Source organism: Netta rufina (assembly GCF_964035555.1).
Source record: "Netta rufina genome assembly, chromosome: 9".
NCBI classification, from domain to species: domain Eukaryota; kingdom Metazoa; phylum Chordata; class Aves; order Anseriformes; family Anatidae; genus Netta; species Netta rufina.
The window spans coordinates 5,337,314-5,359,551 of NC_140132.1; the positions used below are offsets into that span (position 1 = coordinate 5,337,314).

A 22,238-nucleotide genomic window follows, 5' to 3' on the forward strand; every position below is an offset into this window, starting at 1 on the left:
TGTATGGATGAGTCTTGTTGCCACTGGGGAAATAGCTAGGATTTTTTTTTATAGCTTTCTCATTCAGATTTTGTGGGTAGCTGAAGGCCTCCATTTCCAAGGAGCTGTGTAGGTTTTGTCTCTGTGGGACAGCCTGCGCTTGTGAGAGGCTGCAAAGTCCTTTGATGCCAAAACATTGCAGTGAAAGGTGTGCCCTGGGAGGCGGATGGGGTTCGAGGTGAAGGGGCTGGGATGCTGCTCCGGGGTCTGGGGCCTGTGTGGAGCTACAGCACTTTGTCACCTGCTGTCCTCTCCTCTCCCACGCCGTGCAGCAGGGCTGTGGGGGAGAGAAAGCTCATGTACCCCACTGGTGTGTGAGGGAATGTAAGTGCCTGAGGTGCCCGACCCGTCCCTGTAGGCCCCAGGACCTGAGTCAGCTCTGGTCCAGCATCCACAGAGCTGTGCTAGCCCCGTGCTGGATCTGTTCCTTGGCAAACACAGGGCTGCACCTGCCTGCAGCCAAATGAATTGTCAATAAAAACCCAGCACATCACATTCCAGTCATGAGAACGGTGAACTAAAAGGCAACCCCTCGAGAAATACTAGATTTATTCTTATTTTTTACTTATTGCTTAGTATTTAGCTATCCCTTGCTGGGCTTGAGCATGCTCGCAAACACAAACTGTGAGACAGGCAGAAGGGAGAGGCTGATCTCATTTTAACCTCCTTTAATTAGTGCAGAAGGTAGCCTGTCGACCACGTCTGGCGTGGAAGGGCTGCCCACTGAAGCGTTTGTGGGGATGCACTAACACGTGAGTGCAGGTGGAGCTGTTCCTTTCAGTGCTGTCAACAGCGAGCCCTGGGGAGTTTGCTCTTTCAAAGCAGATGACAGCCAGTGACAGATTTCTTAATATTTGTTACAGTTTTGATGCTTTTTAACTGTAGGGCGCATCAGGAGAAAAAGATTCACTGTTCTGAATAGCTGAACCTGGCCTTTTTGTTCCCAACATTTTAGCTTAAAGGGATAGCTTTTAAATGTAAAACCTGTGATAGGAGATTATTTAATTAAAATTGAAACAGCTGTATTTTGAATTTGTCATGTTTCAGAGCTAGAATCTACCTTAATGTCATGATGCTGCAGAACACAGCAATTTTTGCAGATAACTTCTGTACAAAACCACAGAAAACTGTCTTCAGGCACAGTATGGAGGGGCTATTCTGCCACATTTCTCAATTTTTATGCTTTATTTTCAGCAGCCTTCCACCCTGTGAGCTGTTTTCCCTCCCACCCCCTCAGAACCTAATGAAAATTTTATGCCGTTTTTTGACAGCAAACAGGCCTCCCGGTTTTCAGCGCTTAACCCTGTGGTGGGAAGGGAAACCTAACTCTGGTGCAGAGAAGGGAACCAGGCATGGAGCAGCCCTGCGATCTGCAGAAGTCCCTGCAGGAAATACGTGGCAGACTGGGGAAGACGTGTTCTTGGTTGCTGATCTGTGTGGCAGCCCTGCTCTCCCACTCGCTGCTTGGACTCAAGTGTTCGTTGTCCCTCATGCTGAACGTGGGGCTCTTGCTACGAATACGCCCTACGCCCAAACAAAAGACAACAAACCCTAGAAAGAGAAAACCCACGACTTAGGACAGATGTGCCTCCAGATACGGTGCCACAGCGACAGGGTGCTGTCTTTTCCACCATGCTGGAGATGTCCCTGGGTGCCCAGGCAGGCTCTGCAGCCGGCTTGGTGACCCGACAGGCTGCTGCTGCGCACTCCCAGCCTGGAGCCTTGCCACCACTTCACTTCAGAAATAGAAAAATGGTCGTTGCGTCTGGAAATCTTCATCAGCTGCTTTATTTTCAGTGACTGGGTAAACATATTGCTGTATTTTGTGTTATGGAGGAGAACTTGCTTTCTGTCTTGGGTCTTCCTCTTGTGGACTGTTAAGTGTTAGCAGAGACCAAATGAAAGCAACTCCTCACAGTATTTCTTTTTGCTGGGATGGAAATAACAGGAAAAGGATGGTTTTAGGTGTTCAAGACTGTCTGTTGGACCTTACATTGACAGATGTAGTACAGGCGAAAAGGTTATAATCACTACTTAGTTTATTCAAAGTTTGAGATCCTTGGCCAGGAGATGAGTGAGTGTTGATGGAAAAGAACTATTTTTTTTTTTTTTTTTGGTCTTAATTAACTAAATTGCTATTTGTTCTAGCTAGTATTTCAAGGTGTTCTGGCGCTATGTACTTCAGCAGTATTGCAATGCAGTGTCTGAAGATAGTGATTTGCAACCATTACTCAGAGAATTAGGAACTTCTTGTGGATGCTGAGGCCAGTTTCATTAAAACGGCTTCTGCATCTGGCTCCAAGAAATTCCTGATGATGGTAATAAAAGCAATAGTTGATTTTTGTATTGATTCTTTGTAAACCTTTTTTTTTTTTTTTTTTTTTTTTTTTTTTTTTTTTTCCTGTATCAAGAGGAAGAAAATACTATGGGATAATATTATAGTTTTTCCTGGAACTTAATTTCAGGAAAGTACATATGTAAGAAATGCTAAATAGTGAGGAAGGGACTTTATCAGCAGATAGAAGATACAGTTGTTATTGAGAAATAGAAGAAGCCCAAGAAATATATGACTGGAAGTTTAATCAGATAGTAGAAGATGGTAATTGAAAGCAAAAGTCTCCCAGTCACAGACAATCAGTGCACTTCCAGTGACCACCTAGCTCAGCCTGACGAGCATTGCTGTTAGTTTTGAAGTGTTTTTGCCCCTCTGGCCCACCCGAACATTTAAATTTTCCTGACCTGTTTACAGCAGCATGAAATAGCAAAGTGTGTACCTTAGGACACTTCACGGAGCTCCTTGTCCTGGGATCCTGGCTGTAGGTCACAGCCTGGAGCACCGACAGCTCCCAGTCATGAGGCAGTGCCACGTCAGGCACAACCGGCTGGGTTATTTGTAGCAAACAACTGATTTAGTTTCTTCCCCTCAGTCCCTGAATGATCTACTGCGAGGTTTTGACTGCTGGAGATCTGCGTGTGTGAAATGAGAATGACTGTTTTATGCAAATGGGTTTCATGCTCTGGATTGCCTATAAGCGATTGAGGGAAATTATTTCTTATTATTTGCTATTTCAGCTGAATGACAGGCCTTGCAAGCCACAGGGCGTTGAGTCTGATCCCTGACTGAATAGCTCCCAAACGCACGTGGAGCACTCCATTTAGCCCACACAAACCCTCATGAAAACACATTTCCCATGCTCTCCTCTTTGCATTTTGTTCTTGTCAGTGTTTGTTCGTTGCTGGAAAGGAGCAGGAGTGCTGCCCAACCTGTAGGGCAGCACATTGTTTGTCTTCAACACGCTGTGAGTACTTCCCAGAAGCATCTCCTTGATGGCAAACATGGACCCATTGGCATGGTATGGTGGGGCCAGCCTTGGCATGGCGCTTGTTGAGGGACACAGCACGGGCACTGGTGGGCTCCAGGAGGTGTCCCTGGTCCTGCTGGCAGCAGTGGTACGGCCACACGAAGTGAGGCTCTGCCTGTGCCCAGGTAGGAATCAGCTTTCATTGTGTTGTTTGTGTGCGTCTTCAGCAAGGCATTGTGCAAGGGAAGGCGGCATCATTTGTGACAGTTGTAGCTCTAAATAGGAAATGATTAATATTTCATGATTATTTTTCTGTAAGGCATGATTCTGTGGAGAATGCATCAGTCTGACTCGCTGCAGAGAATGATCCTGCCTTGCTTAGCTTTCTAAATGTAGTCAGGCGCTGCATGCTAATATACTTATATTAAATGAGACCTCTCTGGCTGTCTGACTAATGCTCTGCTGCCAATACGTCAGTACAAAAGTGAGCACTTAACTTTTGGAAACTTCTGTTTTATTCTCCAGTCTCCCAAGTTAGCTGTTTCTCACTCTTCCTCTGTGTTGGGCACCTTTGATCTAGGTTTAACAAAAGGAATAATGCAAGGCAGTTTGGTGAGGTCATGAATGTTAACCGATTCCATCAATTGCAACGTCTTTGATTCTGCTGAAAGTTGTTCCCTTTTTTTTCTTATTTATTTTTCCTTTTCTTGAGTCAGGAGCAAACCTCCTTTAAAATATTCCAGACAGTTTTAAAGAAAGGCTTAGCCATAATGTAGCTGGGTGCTGTTAAGTGCCGTAAATTGGGATGAAAGAAACTGAGGGACAGATTCCTACTTAGGTGTATGGGTTCCATTCATTAATCTGAATTCAGTCAGACCAGAAGAAAATGAGACTAAAAGATGATGTATTTTCCCTCAGATTATTATAATGGCTTAATCCTTGTGCAAACAGCAATACTGGAACATAAATAATTCACAGCAGATTCTTCTGGTCCCAATCAGGGTTCCATTCTGTTAGACACCATAGAGAATACTACAAAAACAGGATGAAGGAGAGTTAAGACTTCAGAGAAAACAGATGTTATGAAGTGTCATCATTAAGGTGGTCTGTGAAATGTTAATTTTACTCTCCCTTCTACTCCCATGCATGTGCTACACTTGTTCTTGATCACATTCATGTTTACCAGCTCAATCTATACAATGGAGTGGACATACTTCTTATAATCAAGCAAAACAAAGACTTCTGATTCTTTCTAGGATGCCATTTAAAAGTTGGAATTTGTTTTATAACCCAGCTGCTTCAGGTCTATAAGGGCTGTCTATAGACTCTATGTAAGGCAGAAAGGAGCGTGTAGGAATACAAGCCAGTTCTGCATTCTTATGATGCTTGGAAGTACGTTTTGGAGAGAAATAGTTTGCCACGCTTGAAATTCTTTGCGACCTCATTGTGACAGTATCATCCAAGAACTTTTGTTTTCAGTATCCAACGATTCAGGGATTTTGAAAATTACATAGCTGGATTTGTTTTTATTTTATGTCAAAAAAAAAAAAAAAGAAAAAAGAAAAATGAAAAAAGAGAGAGATAAAATAACCCCTTTGAGGTGTGTGTATTTTTCTGTAGATGTGGGCATATACTGTGTTTATTCAATGTTCAATCTTTTCAGGCTAGTGCAGCTGATATGTCAGGCAAGACTTGCTCAGCACTATTAAAATTCATATTGCTTTATGAATTTAAGATTTACATCAGCACAATGCAAACTATGAATGCAACAGATACTCGGTAGGTCACAGCAGTCTTCAGATAATAAGCAATATTGCCATGGGAAGATACTGTATTTATCAGTGGGTTGTAGGTACCGTCATAGATGATGATCTTTGTGGCAATCAAATTTGCATGCTTGCTTTACAAATTGAGTGCCTGAAAGTCATTGTCTGGTTTGTTTGTTTGTTTGTTTGTTTGTTTTTTCCCTTAAAGAGTCATTCTTGTTAAGAGCAGTGATTGAACTTGGTTTTAATAACTATAAAAGGGAGGTTTTGTTTTGTCTGATAGCACTGGCACAGAAAAGCCTCTGCAGTTCTTTTTGGTTTCCAAGTTAATGCTGCTGACTATCAATGCAGTCTCTTAGCCATGGCTGTCTAAGCAGCTGTGAAAAATAACAACATAAACTTAGATTTAAGAATTTTCAATAATAATTAAAAAGTACAGCTAAAGGTTCTCATTCACCAAACACTGACTGCTTCTCAAAACGGTTAGGCATGCATTTAATTTTGTGCATATTCCGAATGAGTTCGATCTTAATATAACCGAAGCATGTACTTTCAATTCTCTTGTTTTACTGCTTTTTTTTTTTTTAAAAAGCAAATAAATAGCTGTGATTCAGATACGTGTTTTATGGATAAAAATCAGGGGACATAACTGCAGTTGTGTGCCCAAATTTAATCTTAGGAGCAGGTTTTGTACTTCTGCTTCCCTACAGGTTAATTGTGCTGGGATTTGCTCTGTTATGCTTCTCACTTCGACTGATTTTTCCTAGGATTTCTCTTTTATTGCAAGCCTCATTTCATACATTTAATATCACTGTTTATCAGCCTAATTACCCCTTGGTCCCACCTCTTTGGCACAGACCCTGGAAGTGAGACTCATGATTCCTGCCTCAGCCGCCGGCCCATCTGCTTTTTCCAGTTCAGAGGCTCTGGATGTGGTCTCCAGAGGAGCATCTGTCTTCTCAGCTGCCCGGGCTCAGGTACTGCAGCTGCATGGCTGAGGACTGAAACGTTTTGTTCTCTTTCTGATTTCTACTCCATCTCCTCATGTTATAGTTCTTCCTTCCCATTTCTTCCTGTCTTGTAAAAAAAACCCCAAACAACTCTGTTCTACTACGACCACTACTCCTGCTATTGCTACTACTAACAATAATACTAATACAGCAGGATTTGATGCCCTTCACAATGCTTAGCAGTGAGAAAGAAAATCCTTCCAAAATTGCTCACAGAGAACTGCCGCTGCACGGGGCTGAATCTGTACCCACCAACTGCTGCTGCCTCCTCCAGAGCAGAGTCTAGGGGAATGAGAAAAGCACTTTCATGTGCCTGGGTAAAAACACCCAGTGGAGGCTTATACAAAGAGTTGGTGAGCTGGGACAGCTTCTGCAGCCCTGGTCTGAGAGAGGAGCCTAGCAGTGGTGTAGTGCTGCACGGAGCATGATGTACTCCCACTGCAATGGAAACCAGCCCATCAGGAGGAGCTGAAGAAGATACCACTTCCACAGACATCTGTGGCGATGACTTCCTGATTACAGGCAAGTGACACCAACCCAGAAGGGTTGTCATTTTGTTTGGTGGTTGATGTTGAATGTAAAATATCCTGAAACAGCTATGTAAAATTGAGTACCTCATCAATATTACATCTGCGACAGATGATGAAAACCTCCCTGCATGGACAATAATCCATTTAGTTCATCCCGCAAGATCTCCAGTGCCAGATGCAGTATCTGGCCGTTTGATTCAGCTTTGAGATTCACTAGTGGAAAACCACAGGCAGCCAAACAAATCCCTGTTGACTACATATCTACGCAGGAGCATACGCAAGCCACGCTCTAGGTAAGGCTGACAGTAATTCATTGCGGTGCTTTGCGACCTGATTTTAAACAGCTGCAATGAATTGCTTTTGCCTTGAATTACAAACAATTTATTTGGGGCAAACCAGGCCACTTCCATGGGATCATGCTGAATGTGGTAGATAGATGACAGAATGCCTGCCATGTTTTGGGAGATGACCACTGAGTCCTTGGGGGAGGCAGCTCACATTTGTGAGCAGCTCCTGTTGGTGGGAGGCCCCCAGGTGATGGCACTGCAGCAACAGGACTGCTCCACAATCACGTTAAGAGCTACAGGTTTGGTGGAAAACATATTGTGTGCTGACCCAGACCCTTCCCCATCACGTTGCATTGCACAGAAGAGAAGATCACTGAAAACTGGGTTGGTTTTAGGCATGGGCAAACTAGGCAATTTCCTAGGGTGGTGAAATAGAACAGGTAGAAGAATTGCAGCATTAACTGCAGAAAGGGAGAGGGCCTGACTCTTGTGAGCAGCTCTGGCTCTGTCCCTGCATGGTGTCCCCACATCTGGGAAGTTTGCTTGGTCTCAAAGCTGTGGGATATGGAATGAAGATACATGTAGTGCTGGGGAAGCTACTGCCACCATCATATAAATCAATGCTGCTGCCAGCAGGCAAAGGCAAAATGACATTACCTTGTTATCACTACGCTCATTTGATGCATGTGGCAGCAGAAGTCAGTTTGCCCCACCCAGTTGAAAAGCCCTGTGTGAACGTGGGGGCTTTTTCAGTGTAAAGCAGTCTCAGCTGGAGCTTGTGCAAATGGGATCCAAAAGAATCGGTCCCACCCTGCTGGAAAAGTGCATTTCCTGCAGCCAAAGCTGTGCTGGCAGGTTGTGGCTGAAGAAACAGGAGTAAACAGCATCTATGGAGTTTATGGTTGGCTTTAAATGTATCTGGCAGCAAATTTCCGGAGAAAGGATGCTGCAGATTTGGGGTGAGATGCAATAACGTGTCTGTTTAATTTCAGATATGAACCCTACTGGATCTGAATTATTAGCCCAGCACTGAAACAGCTATTTTCATGACAAGCCTTCTGTCGCCTGCAGGGATCCCTGGATACAAACGGTTTGTTTTGAGTACATTTCATTCAATTGGAAAAATAGCTTATGTTTAATATTTTATAAAAGAGGCTGTGTGTTTTATCTCTGCTGGTACAGGATCTATGCTGTCCATCTTCCATGTGTACCCATTCTTTTATGCAACTCTTCTGTTCTGAGGCGAGAAAAAATATCTTGCAACACACAGGGCTATCTTATGCTTAAGCTAGGAGCGCCCAGCAAGTTGCTCGCAGTCAAAAGCCATTTGCACTGATCTTCAGACAAGACAGCGGGCAGGCTGCTTTCTTAGGGGGCATTTGTCCCTTCCTCAACTGATTTGCAGTGGTATCCTTTTCCTTCCTGAATTATAACAAGCTCTGAGCCACCAATGTTGGGGAAGCATGGCAGTCCCTCCACCCACTGCCTCTCTTTAAGGCCTTGCAAGGAAAACCTGCTTCATCCTCATGCCCTCCCTGGGGCTCCCTGTGGGACTCTCGCCCAGGCCAGAGCAGCTTTCCTGTCCTGTGATGTTGTCTCAGCGGCAGCCTGGTGCTGGGAAGGGCACGCTGCTTCTCTGCCACTTACCAGCCTTGTGTAGCACACAGAGAGTATTTGCCTTAGTGGAAAATTGTGGCATTTCCTCCTAATTATATAGGTTTTACTTGCCAGTCAAGGCTCTGATAGCTGAGAGAGAGAAGCAAGGCTGCTATCTAAAACCACGTGGAGGTCCAAGACAAGCGTTCTTCGCAGCTTGCAGAGGTGTTGCTAGGTGTCATTTAGTTTTCAGCCTCTTTGGAGGACTGAGGGCACTGTTTACTTTTTGTATTTGCTGAAGAGGGGAGCAACCTGCCTAGCACTTTTTCGCTACCCCATGAGAGCCACTCAGGACCAAGCGGTCACAGAAACATTTTCCAGATGTTAATATGGGGAGAGGAAGTCTCAGAGAAAAATGGTTCTGGTTTACTTCCAGAGATGAATGCTGCATGTTCCTGGTTGTGATATATACATATATATTTTGTTTTAAGTAGTTGTTTCTGAGGCACCGTGGGATGCTTTGTGCCCAGTTCTATGCACCCTCGGGCTCCCACCTGTGTTGGGAGGAGCACAGGAGCCCACATGCACTTACAGGAGGCAATGGTGGTGCTTCATTCCTGTGCCTCTTGCCGTTCAGAACACGCTTCCTGCACACCTGGGTGGTGGCATTAAATCCTCATGGGTCAGGGAACCACAAGGTGACAAAATTGCCATGCTGAAGTTCTACCCTGAGCCTGGCCAGGCATGACTGTTGCAAGGCTGGGGGAAATGCTTAACTCCCATACCTCTTCTGCTTTTTGCACTGAGGTTCAGGCCTTGCTTGATCCTCCTGTCACTGTCCCAGGGAAGCTGCCATGAAGCCGGCCAGCTCTCCCAGGCTGTATATCCTGAAAGGCAACGTCAGTACGGGTCAATCCTAAAAATGCAAGCCCTCAGCTGTAATGCTCATGTGACAAATATTACTAGCTATAAGTGCATGGGACAATATGAATTTGTGCTCTCCTTCTGATGCTATCATTCAGGCTTATTTTGAATTCACCTTTAAACTTTAAATAAATGGACACAAAGTGAGGCATTTCTGCCTTGTCCACAGGAGCTAATTTGGTGGTTCCAGATCCGTTTGCCCTCTTCTTGGTAGAAGTTTTATTTGGGGAGAAATTCTACACCGCTGGCTCTGCACTGTGATTTGCAGTCAGTCTCATTTTTTTTCTATTTTTATCACATTCGTGACCAAATGCTAAATTTGGTTTTGACCCAGCTCTATATAAATTACTGTAGCAATAGGGCTGGAACCTATGAAGTTACATACTAGGCAATGAAGGGCAAGCCTATGACCACAGAAAATGCTGTAATGGCACTGGTGGAGGTAATGATGCTAGCAAAGACAATGCAAGAGAAAATGGTGATAACTTTTTATGACAAGGAAGCAGAGCATGGCTTATTGCCCTTGTAGCCTTGGCAGATAGATCCTCACATGCTGTGTATCTAAAGCACCCATTGTCCTAATGGCTTGGGAAGAACATTTGCCCCCATTAAGCATGCAGACATGTGATTTCGTGCTTTGAGAATGGCTGGAGCCTCAACAAATGAATAAGAAATGAAGTGTTAATTAATAGGTGGCAATTCTGCTGCTCTAACCCCTATCCTGCATTGTCAGGCAAGTAAGCAGGTAACAAAGCAGAGGTTTGATGCCAGGGGGAGGGGGATCCAAAATCACTGAACTTTTCTGTGTTTGTGAGTAATAAATATGAAAATTAATGAGGCTTTGATGTAATTTTGGACTTGGTGCTTAGGGACGTGGTTTAGTGGGTGGTATCGGTGGTAGGGGGATGGTTGGACCAGATGATCTTGGAAGGCTTAGCCAACCATAATGATTCTACGATTCTAATTAAGGAATAGAAATGGCTTAGCCCCAAAATCATGAAGTTTCTGCAGAGCAGAATCACAGGAATAATTTAGCAAAGGACTAAATAATGTAAGTAATCCTATGTCCAACAGTGAAATTGCTTCTACCCAGTTATTTAAAATGAAGCATCACATAAACGTGTGAACATACCGCTCTTGCAGTAGCATCATTCACTCCCACATAAAACCTTTGTGCTCTTGTAAAAGCGTCGCTGCAGGTCACTTCTGGAGGACCTGTACTACAGAAACACCACATTCCCATCACAGAAACGCCCATGAGCTGGGACTGGGTTGTCCCCTGAGCCCCAGGGTGCCCTGGCAGTGCGGTGCTGCAGCCTTGGGCCTGCAGGCTGCCATTTGTTCCTTCTCCCACCTAAACATGCCAGCCTCAGCCTGCTCTCTGCTCCTGTCCTCTCTTGCCAGGCTAGCTTTGCCTGTGAGGGTTATGTCCTGTGTAGAAAAGCATGAATTAAATCCACAGCCTATCTACAAACCAAGAGCTCTGACCAGGTTCTCCTGTCTCCCCCACACCCCTGCTGTCGGGGCAAAACACAAGTACAGCTCCTTTCCGTTTACTTTTTATTTTGGAATGAGAGACAGTGCCCAGTGCTCCTGCAGTCACCAGGCCCTACCTGGGGACAGGGAAAGGGAGCAAGACCTGCACAGAGCCCTGGCTCTCATCCAGGGCTGGTGTCTGACGGAGTAACTACATCAGAGGGAAGGGCTTAGGAGGGAGAGTATTATGGGAAAATGATGCAAAGGGAAGGACAAAGTAGTACATAGCACAGGAAAGAGAAAATAAAAGAAAGGCAGTAAAGTGCTCTGTGCCCTTCCCTGCTGAGCCTGCAGCAGGGAGTGGTGCAGTTCCTTGAAAAGAGGTGAAAGTGAAGTGGTCACCCTTGTTTTTTTCTGAGTCAGTTTTGGTGCAGGACACGTGGCTGGGATGGAGCACGGCTGTGGTGTGCTGCTGGTAGGGCCCCGCGGGCAATGCCTCACCAGGGCACCGCTGCCCTGCGTCCTGCTGCTTCTGGTCTGCGAGGGGCAGAGAGCCTGGCCACACTAATTAAAACTCCTTTCTCAGTGCTCCTTGGCAAGGTGCAAAGAAATCCTCTTTTCATCCTTAATGACTAAAAATAAATCCTATTTTGGGTTTAAGAAGGAGCCGCGTGACTGAAATGAGCCGTTCGGTTTCATTCATGTTTGCTGTCTATTAATCTGTTCTCTTCACCCTCAGCAGGGTATGACTCAGAGCTTCTCATTGTCTTCCTCCCTAAACTATATGTGTTTTGACTTTAAATTCTGCCGTCTGACGCACAGCAGTGCTGAAATCATGACAGTTTGATCCAGCCAGCTCCCCGGAGACTCTTGATCTTTACTGCCTGGTAAACGTAACACCCCTCACAGCTATGCAAAGCAGATATTGATATTTTTACACCAAATGTTGGTAAGCAGATGTCACAGGCTGGTGAAGATCTTTGAAACTCCACGGGAGGAAATACGCGTGTATGTATGTGGGGGAGGCCTGGAGATAAAAATACTATGGTGGTTATGGGAGAAGATATATATTCCTTAATCTGTTGGTGTTTTGCTATTCTTGTTCGTGGTGATCAAAGTGGAGGCTGTACTGGAATAAGTACAACAGTAAATTCATTCCCTGTTGATTCATCTGCTGCTTTTACACCCTCCTGCCAGCCATGGCTTCTTGCCTCCTCTCCTGTCAGAAGCAGCGGCTGACCCCAGCGCCCCCGTCTTTGCTGGCTGCTTTTTGGGACCCGGGGGCCAGGTGTGGCAGGACCTCAGAGTCTGGGTCATGATGGCGGGCTCCAGACTGGACAGGAGCAGGGGAGGACCCAGCACTGTGCCGAACGAGGCCCAGCAGGAGACACGGGGCACTGGCCATGCCTGGAGCTGTGCCGTGGACGTGGCTTGGGCATGGCTCTCCACGGGCCGAGCTGTGCCTGCAGAGCTGTGGGACCCGCTCTGCCTCCGTGCTCCTCGTCTTATTAATTTATTTTTTTTTTTTAAGTGCAGGCAGTATGAAATCCCGAACAGGTTAATTTTGGGGTGAAATCCAAGTTTATTTTCTTGTTGTCCATAGCAAAACCTGTTCTTAAAGCATCCCTATGGGGCGTGCAGCACCACTTCAGGGAGGTGTGTTGGGCAGGCTCGCTGTGGGCCTACAAAGCCTTCCTGCGGCGTGGAGTAACGCCCAGAGGCCTGCAGCCACCACGGGCCCCTGCCTTGGCATCCATGCTCTTAAAGAACTGTGTGCAAACCACAAAGTCCCTGATTTCCTTACAATGTTATATTTTCTCTGCCCCTTACAACTTTGGTAATGGAATTGAAACCATTTATTGTGTCCTAAATTTAGGGAGGACAAAAATGTTTGCATACAAATATGTTTGATTTCCCAAGAATGTGAAATGAGCAGAAAATAACAAATATAATTTTGGGCCAAAGCAGAGGTCAAGTATTTTAAAATCAAAATCATTTAAATTAATCTATATCTGTGGTGACAGGAGAACTTTTTTTCTGACGAAAGCAAACCTCCCCCTTCTCATTACATACAGAATGAATGCAGATACTCCAGTCAGATGAGGAATGAATTCTAAATGTGACAATGGCACTTACTTACTCTGTAGGAAATGCCACATCTGTAATGAATTGTAAATTATTTTTAGTTGCCCCTGGAAACGGAGGAAGGGGGAAGAACCATCAATATTGACACAACCCCGCTTTATTTTTAAGCAGCACTGATCTTTTGGTGACTCCAATTAGATGAGGAGAGAGAGAGAGCTGAAGTCAAGGGTACAGCCTGCAGACTATTTTGGGTTTTAGACAACAGAGGCAAAGGAGCCAAACAAATGTGCTGCCTGCTGCTGTGCATTACTTCTGTGTCGCCGTAACCATCAAGATCATTGCTTTGTCCTGTGTGAGCTGGGGCAGGAGGCAGGTCTCACCGGGACTCCACGGTCTGTGGGTGGTGGTGGTGGCAGCTGGGGGTCCTTGCCATCATCACCTTCACCTTACCACCATCTTCAGTGATAATGAACTCAATGGGTGTGACAAACCACAATGGGCTTGGTCCTCTTGCCTCTGTTTGCTGCAGTGGAGTTCCCTCACCTCCCCGAAGTTTTGCTTACTCTTAAGTTAACATGCAAGATGCAGGTTTGATTTGCTTCTAGCCTCTCATGATGCATAACTGTGTAAGGCAGAGCATGAGACAGGGCAAACCATTCAGAGAAAATGTTACATTTATTGCTGTTCTGTTCCCAGCATACACAAGAGGATGCAATATGGTCAAAATGCCTTCAGAAAAACAAGGTTACCATCCTCCTATGGTTAAGCAGTTGATATTGAGCTAGTTCTAATGCAATTACCTAAATTTCAGAAATGCTGTGTTGTGATCCTACTCTTGCATAAAATGCCATGGAACTTCTAATGACAGCACAGATCAAATTTTCTGTTTCATGACTCATTCCAAAGAAAAGAGTGCAACACACACACACAGAGTACATTAATTAAGGGCCTCCTTACAGGACCATGTGAATACAATCATTAGCACAAAGCCCATGCAAAATAAACATTTTGATGTGGAGTAAAATTGACAGCTCACTTGTGGCTAGCCTTCTGTAAATTCTATCCACTGAACCCAAAATAGCCATGGCAGAGCACTAAGCCAAGTGTCTGACTTCACACACTGTGAATCTCAAGTGAGAGGCTAAGGAACAGAGGAAAGCATCGTGCTGATGTGCCAATTAATCTGAGCTGTCTGAAATACGCACTGATGCTGAGGATCGGGGATAGGTGGATGGAGGCAGTAGGATGACTTCATGTGAAAGAATTTGCTAGACAATTGTTGGGTGTTTGGTCATGGACTGCACAAGAAAGAGTCTGTTGGAAGCACATGCAGAGGTACAACAAAATTATTGAAAATCTGAACATTTTTTCTTTGATTTTTTTGTTTGTTTTGATCACGATGGCTATTTTCACAATGGACTAAGGTATGATAGCTGTAGTTATGTCTAACCACACATTTTGTGGGCATTTGGAACCCAGCTGACAGGACAGGTGCTGCTCAGCAGGACCCTTCCCAGGTGGTCAGGGTAGTGCATGGCTCATGTGGACCCTGCTCTCTGCCTACTGTGGCTGATGCCCCTCTGTCTCCATCATCAAGGATGCCACCATGGGTCCTAGCAGAACTTCTGGTTTAACTCATTTCTTTCTGGGTCCAGCCATCAAAGCAGGCATTTCAGGCTGTGCCTGGGTCTTGAACAAAACTGCTGCTGAGTTTCAGCACCGACAAAGATGGATCCTGTAGTTTACTAACAACTCCATGTGAGGCAAAATGAGAGGCTCTCCATTTCAGCCCCAACAAATGCAGCATAGACAGTCCTTTTGTCTGTGCTCACAGCTGCAATTATTTCTACCTTGTTGTTCTTATGACAATTTAATTTTGTAACATTTATTGCCTTGGAAGGTATATTCATCCTATTCATCTTTTTTTTTTTTTTTTTTTTTATATATATATCTTGTGCTGTAAAAGGTCAAAATTGTCAGGAAAGATTTATTTTGGGGGAAAATGAGTCCTTATCTAAAAGCCAGAGTAAAAGAACCTTTCTGGAAGAGAAGGGAAGCAGAAGGAGTGAGCTAAAACCCAGAGCAGCACCTGAAGCAGTGTGTTACATTCCATGCTTCCTGACTGATGGCAGAGAGGTACTTACTCACCCTACTGATCTACGTGACCACGTGCTGGCCTTTTGGCACTGAGGGTGCCGACACTACACTTACACACGAGGAGTGCTGCTGGCACGGCCGGGCCACAGTGCAGTGCCCGTGCCTGCCCCGGGGAGGAGCAGGGTTGTCCCCCCCTGAACCAGCAGTGGGGTTCTTTGTGCCTTGTCCCTCCCTGACATGCTTCAGTCGCTCCGTCTGAAGGTTGCCATTCCCCTACTGCACCCAGCCCTTGCCTGGTCTGGAGCTCTTGGGCCTGTTGTGCTGGATGGGGAGGGCATAGACACCCCGAATTGTCCTTGCACTGTGGCAGGAGCTGTCACTGTGTGACCAGGGCTCACCCAATGGTCACCCAATGGTCACCCAACAGCTCACCCAAGGTCTTACCCAAAAACATCTCACCCAATGGTCACCCAATGACTCACCCAACACAGCCATTGAAGGCCACCCTGTGCCCTGCAAAGGCCAGGTGCTGGATGCGAGCACGGGGCTGCCCCACGCACTGACCCCACGGACCCCCGGCAGCCCCTTTCACCCCGCTGCACCCTGGAGTGGTCTCAGCAGCGGGTTGTGCCCAACGTGCCCCACTGCCGCATCCCCCCCACTTTCTGGAGCCGAGAAGCAACAGGCGCTGCCTGCCCCCAATACAGAGTTCCCTCTTTTCCTCCTATTTTTTTTTTATCCCCCCTTTTTCCTTTTTTCATATTTTTTTCACTTTTTGACTTTTTTCTTCCCTTTTTTCCCCTCTTCTTTTATTTTCCCCTCTATTTCCCTTCTTTCCCCTTCCCCGCTTTATGCCAGCACCCCCCCCTTCTTTAACCCCCCCCAGTCCCACCTTTGGGTGTTGGGGGGGTCCCTGCTCGGCGGTGGGCGGGGCCCCGCGGGTGGGGGGCGTGTCCCGCCGCGGTGACGTCAGCAGCAGGGCGGTATAAGCGGGCGCTGTCCGGGTGCTGAAGGCGGCGGCGGCGGCGGCGGCGCGGCCAGGTGGGGGCTGCGGCGGGGGGCGCCGGGGGGCGGCCGGGGCTGGCAGCGCCCCTGCCTCGCTCCTCGGGCACCGCTGGGGTGGGAGCCGGGGAAAAACGAGAGGGAACAGGGACGGGAGGGACGGGGGGGAGCTGGCGAGGTGGTGGCCGATGCGTGTGCGCTTAACGACGCGCGCGGTTGGGGGGACACGGACCCGTCCGTGGGTCTGTGGGGTGTCGTGGAGCCGCTCCTGGGTGCTTCAGCCGGTCTGTTAGGGGCCATCGGAGCTTTCCTGGATGCATTCGTTGGTTTGGGAGGTGTTGCGTTGCTGGCTGGTGCTGCCACGTTGCGTGTCGCCGGCTCGGCATGGCACTCGGGCTGTGCCTAAGGACAAGATGCGAGGTTACCTGGGAGGCGAACGCGGTGTGATGAGCCCTGTGTGTGTCCACAGATACAAGCTGTCATTATGTGCGTTCAGAACTGCTGGCGGTTTGTTTGCTCTTCCCCTCCTCCTCCTCCTCCTCACCCCGTTCTGATTTTGTTCGTGTTTTGAGTCCCTTGCGGCATAACGGGTTAGAGAGGCTTTTATAACAGCAACTTTGCTGCAGTCACGCTGTGTACTGCAAAAGTAAATGGGAGGAAGAGTGCATGATGTGTTTCCTTATTTTCATGGAAAACTGCTGTTGGATCCCCTCTCAGACTCTAAAGGACTCATCTATAGGAAAGCTCATGAGTTTTCATAGCAAATTTTCACTGGAAACGTTACATCCACATCAAAAAAGACTGCTGGGAGAGAAAGAGAAAGAGAGAGGGAGAAAATTACTGCTACCATGGAAACATCCCAGTACGGAGATTTATTGTTTTGTCTCTTTTCCAGGGAACTTCTGTCAGTCTGCATTGCCTTTGTGCATGTTAAATTGCGAAGTCAATCTCCTCATTTTATAAATAGAAACTTGTATATTTGTTGGCCAAAAAATGATTGTGCTGTCTGTTAGGTTCTAGTAGAGGAGAAAAAAAAATGCACTCCCCTTCCAGGCTAGCTTCACGATTATACATATGTAGATAAAACAACCATTTTAGCATATTGTCCTTTGAGAGGCACAAAAGAGAATATTTTACTATAGATCCAAAAGATAGGTAGTCTAAAATGTCCTCTGTTTTCTCAAAAAAGAAAAAAAAAAAAAGTGAAATTTTGTCTGAGAAACTGAGGAGAGGAGTCCTCTTACCCTGAATAAGGCAGTATATTTAATGACAAGATTTTATGACCTGGACTCAAACTTTTGAAATAAATCATTTCCAGCTCCATTTGACAAAGGCTTTTGAGAATCATCTAACAATAGATTAGAATTGAAAATTGATCTAGAGACAAATGTACTCCAAATGTCTAGAGAGGAACCACTAAGCTGCTATTCCTGCAAAGGAAATATTCCATTGAGCAACATCCTTATGGAACACCAAACAAAACTTTGTGGGGCTACACACGTTTTGATATTAATTGAATGATGCTGACTCTTACAAAGGGTATAGCAATACATAATTGTGTGCTGTGGAGGAGGCTGAGTTCCTGGTCTCTGTTAGTGGGATGTGCCTGGCAGATAATTATGGAACAACTCTCCCTTCCTCCTTTCTCAAAAACAATAGAGTTTCTCCTCTTCTTATCAAACTAACTCTATTAATAACCAGTTTCTCTGCTAGAAAAATCTTAATTCCATTTATTTGCTGCAATAGGTAGCAAAGTTTTTTTCCTTTTTTTTTTTTTCTTCTTTTTTTTTTTCTGCCTCAAGATATATACATTTATATATAGGACTAGTGCCTTTTCTGTGATTGATAGCAAATTAAGGGATGCGTTGGCTTTGTTTTAGGGCAAACACAGACCTAGAGGGTGGGACCTTCTAATCAGCTGTTCTGAAGTAATGCTTTCTGAAATCAATTCCCAAATGTATGCAGACTTGAATATTCAAAAATGTCTGGGGAAATTGTTTTCTGTTATGGCTATTAGCTTGCTCAGGCATACTGAGGTAAAAAAGCGGCTCTCTTTTTTAATTATTAAGTCACATTACGTTAGGAACAAAAACAGCGGAAAAATGTACAATTGAGCTGAAATGAGCATACTGATGCTCACTTTCTATGTACAGCAGTGGGCAAACAGCAGTCTACGTAGCTCTTGCAGCCTGTCATGAATCACCAACTTCTCGACAGGATGGTTTTACCAAGCCAAAAACAAAGAAGCCAAACCAGGTCAATTAAGCAAAGTGGTTTCTATCTTTACCATTTCTTTCTCGTTATTGTACTTTATTCATTAATGTAAATGGATCAGAAAAGAGACTAATCTGTCTCACGGCCCCAGGATATGAGCTCCCGAGCATCTCCTAGGAAATAAGTGACTGCAATTTTTCACTTCACAGAGCGGAGGGTGCTCGGCTCACTGCAGGACTGGGCTTGTGCAGCTGTAGCCTCATACGCAGCAGTGCTGTCATTTTGTTAATTCAGTCTAATGCATATTTTTCCCACTTGTGTTCCTTTAAACAGAGTTTATTATTGGCTGGCTTAAACTGGACACACTGATGAGACATGGGTTTCTTTTGATGTATTCTAACTGAATTTATCTCATTTATACCAATAGTCAAGCTTCTGCTTGTCCTGGGACCTGATTCAATTTCTGCTGAAGTGAAAGAAAGAATGAAATCACCCCTCAGAATCTATTTACTTGAGCCTATTTCCAAAATTGTCATGGAACATAAAATAATTGTATTGTACCTGTATGATAAATTATAATTTGTCCTTTATATAGGGTATTACTGCCCATGGGAAAATGCATCACTCATAGAGCCCCTTAACTAAAATTCAGCTGCTATACAAATAAAGTTTTTGCTTGTTTGTCTGTTTGTTTTTATGAAATAGCAAAAAAGGAAGTAATAACACTAACAGTAATAACCGAAATAAACCTGCAAGTTATTTTATATGCCATGTTCTCCACTTCATTACATTAATTTTACTGCAGTCTAGCACCGTTCAGAGGTATTACCCTGACAGTAAATGAGATGCCCTATGGAACAATCTCACAAAATAATACTGTATGCAGTTTTAATATTAATATGTTGAGCTGCATTTAAATATATGGACATACTGTCTTTACCATTTGAAGCCTTCATTTTAATAATCCAAATGACATCTGGAATCCTCTATTGGCATTTATTTAGCTATATAGGATTTTTATTTTTACTTTGGCACTGCCATTGGAAAACTGATGTTCATAAAGTAAATTGAGCATAAAGATAAGACGTTTCTAGCTTTGCAAACCAATCATTTGCAATAAACTGAGGAGACAGAGGAAATGTTCAGAAAATCTGAAAATAAATTTCCGTTAAAAATATCTTCCATATATGAGCTCTATTAATATTTCATGAAGAATAAAAACATGTAGTACTAATATTCTTCACAATGAGGTCCTGTTTAAAATAACAATCTCTTTTTTACCTCTCAGTTTGCTAAGTTTGTCTCCATATATTAACTATCTCTTTTTTTCTTCTTCTTTATTTCAAGGAAATATACTAAATATGGCAGAAACTAAAACCTTCCAGCTTGGAGCAGCCTCTGCTGTCACCTTTTTCTTTGCCCTAATCTGTTGGGTTGATGCAGCTTCCTTCCAGCAATATCAGCTGCTTCAGAAGGACCCAGACTATGTAATGAAAAACTTACAAAGGTTCCCAAATCCTGATATGATCAAAGCTTTGGAATACATAGAAGATCTTCGCAAGCAAACTAACAAGGGAGAAAGCAGCCCTGATTACAACTCCTATCAAAGTGTCCCATACCTCCTGCAACAGAAAGAAAGCAAAGATCAGGTTCACCTACCAGAAAATGTGAGGGATTCTTTGACTGAAGATGAGTCTCAGTGGGTTAAGGTTATGTTGGAAGCCTTGCGACAAGCTGAGAAGGAGTCAAAAGTTGCCCCAAAGGAGAATAAACCTTATGGTCTGAGTTCTGATAATAGTTTTCCAGCTGGAGTAACAGATGATTACGAGGCTTACAAGTGGCCTGAGAGGTGGCAAAAATACCTCAAAATGCCTATTGGCCTCTATGAAGACAGTTCAAGAGACAGTCCTTTCAAGCGTACCAATGAAATAGTGGAAGAGCAATACACACCCCAAAGTCTTGCTACACTGGAGTCAGTGTTTCAGGAGTTGGGGAAGATGGCAGGACCTAGTAATCACAAGAAAGAGAGGCTGGATGAGGACCAGAAATTGTATGCAGACGATGAAGATGATGTGTATAAAGTGAATAACATTGCCTACGAAGATGTGGTTGGAGGAGAAGATTGGAATCCCATAGAGGAAAAAGTGGAAAGCCAAACCCAGGAAGAGATAAAAGACAGCAAAGAGGAAATTGATAAACATGAAGAGGAGATTGATGATGAAATGAAGAGATCAGGGAAACTCAGCTTCCCTGAGGATGAAATGAGAAGAGAGAATAAAGATCAAATGTCAGAGGATGTTTCAAAGCTAATGAATTATTACCTGAAGAGGCTGGTGGGCAATGCTGGAAATAGGAAATTAAGGACTGGAGGAGAACTTGAGGAGAAAAGAGCAACCGCATTTTTGGATAAGCAACTTGATCCTCAGTCTATAGCTCAGTTAATAGAAATCTCAAGGAATTTACAAGTTCCTCCTGAGGATTTGATAGACATGTTGAAAGCTGGGGAAAAAAAGCAGCTTCAGAGCGAAAGGTTGGAAGCTGAGCAGGAAGCAGAGTTCCCAGAAGACCTTGATGAGATCGCTGAAGCTAATCTAGGACAGAGTGACATATTTAAAAGTAATGTAAACTCTAAAAATGGGTACATGAAGCAGCCTCTTAATGCAATTCCCGAAAATTTACCTGAAGACCTCAATATTGAAGACATAGTCAGTCTTCTGGGAACTGACAATTTAGGTAACCAGAATCCCTCCTACTTACTAAATCATCTTAATCAAGAAAATGATTTGCCAAGACTGCCTTACATTCCCAGAAGATTGAAAGGACGCCCATTTCCTAAAGCTGCGTGGATTAACGACTTGGAAAGGCGACAAATGGAGTATGAGAAACTGAATGAGAAGGATGAAGAGCTGGCTGATTACTTGGCAAAGATGCTGGCAAAATATCCTGAAGTTATCAATACGAGCCAGATGAAGCGAGTTCCCGTTCCAGCTTCTGAAAGCGACCTGCAGGAAGACGACCGGCTGGAGCAGGCCATCAGAGAGCACCTAGGCCAGGTGGGACCACAGGAGGCCGCGAAGCTGGCATCACTCAGCAAAAGGCTCTCCATGGCAGGGGACAACGATGACACACAAAACAGGCAGTATCTGGATGAGGATATGCTAGCAAAGGTGCTAGAGTATCTAAAACAGGAGAAATCAGAGCTTGAAAGAGATCACATTACTAAACGGGCAATGGAAAACATGTAATTGTTCCCCAAATATGATTTCTCTCCCCAATGTGTTGACTTCTATCCCAATTCAGTTGTGATTTACTCCCACTCTCCCACTAAACAACTTATGGTAGACTACTTACCATTGAACAGTCTGCATATCTTTCTCAGAGCTGTTATCTTGTTTATTGATATACTTATGTATGTTATAAATGATGGGGCAAATAACAAATTGCTTCAAGTGTTTTAAGAAACAATTTAATGAAATCAAGTAAAACTACAATATGTAAACAACTGACCTTTGCATTGTTAATAAAACATGATAAATGAAAAGTGACAATTATCATTTGAAATTTTTAAGATTAATTGGATTATTTTGTTACTGTCTGTAGTGTTTTTTGTGGAGTATTGAATAAAAAAATAAAGCATTATATATATAGTTTTATTTACAAGGCTTTTTTCTATTCAGTGTTTTATTGTTGATGAATAAATTATTTCTGGACAATAGACTGTGTTTCTTTCTGGCACTTGATAAAGTCATAATAATTAGAAATCAAAACATATTTTTACTTCTATGAACATTTTTTGAAGTCTATTATTTTACTGTGAATTAATTTGGTTGAATAATTATGTTTTTTTTTCTATGCTGTAATACCACTGACTGGCATTATCATCAAGGGTACTGAATACCTGAAGAGCTTG

General features: G+C 44.2%; 1 protein-coding gene across 1 annotated transcript; it reads left to right on the plus strand.

Annotated features, from left to right (window-relative positions):
* Nucleotides 1-19,689: 19,689 nt before the first annotated feature.
* SCG2 (secretogranin II) lies at nt 19,690-21,573 on the plus strand (the record flags this gene model as incomplete). The annotated part of the gene is made up of 1 exon (XM_084291910.1): nt 19,690-21,573. The coding sequence occupies one exon, from the start codon at nt 19,690-19,692 to the stop codon at nt 21,571-21,573; it is 1,884 nt and encodes a 627-aa protein (XP_084148036.1).
* Between the last annotated feature and the right edge of the window lie 665 nt (nt 21,574-22,238).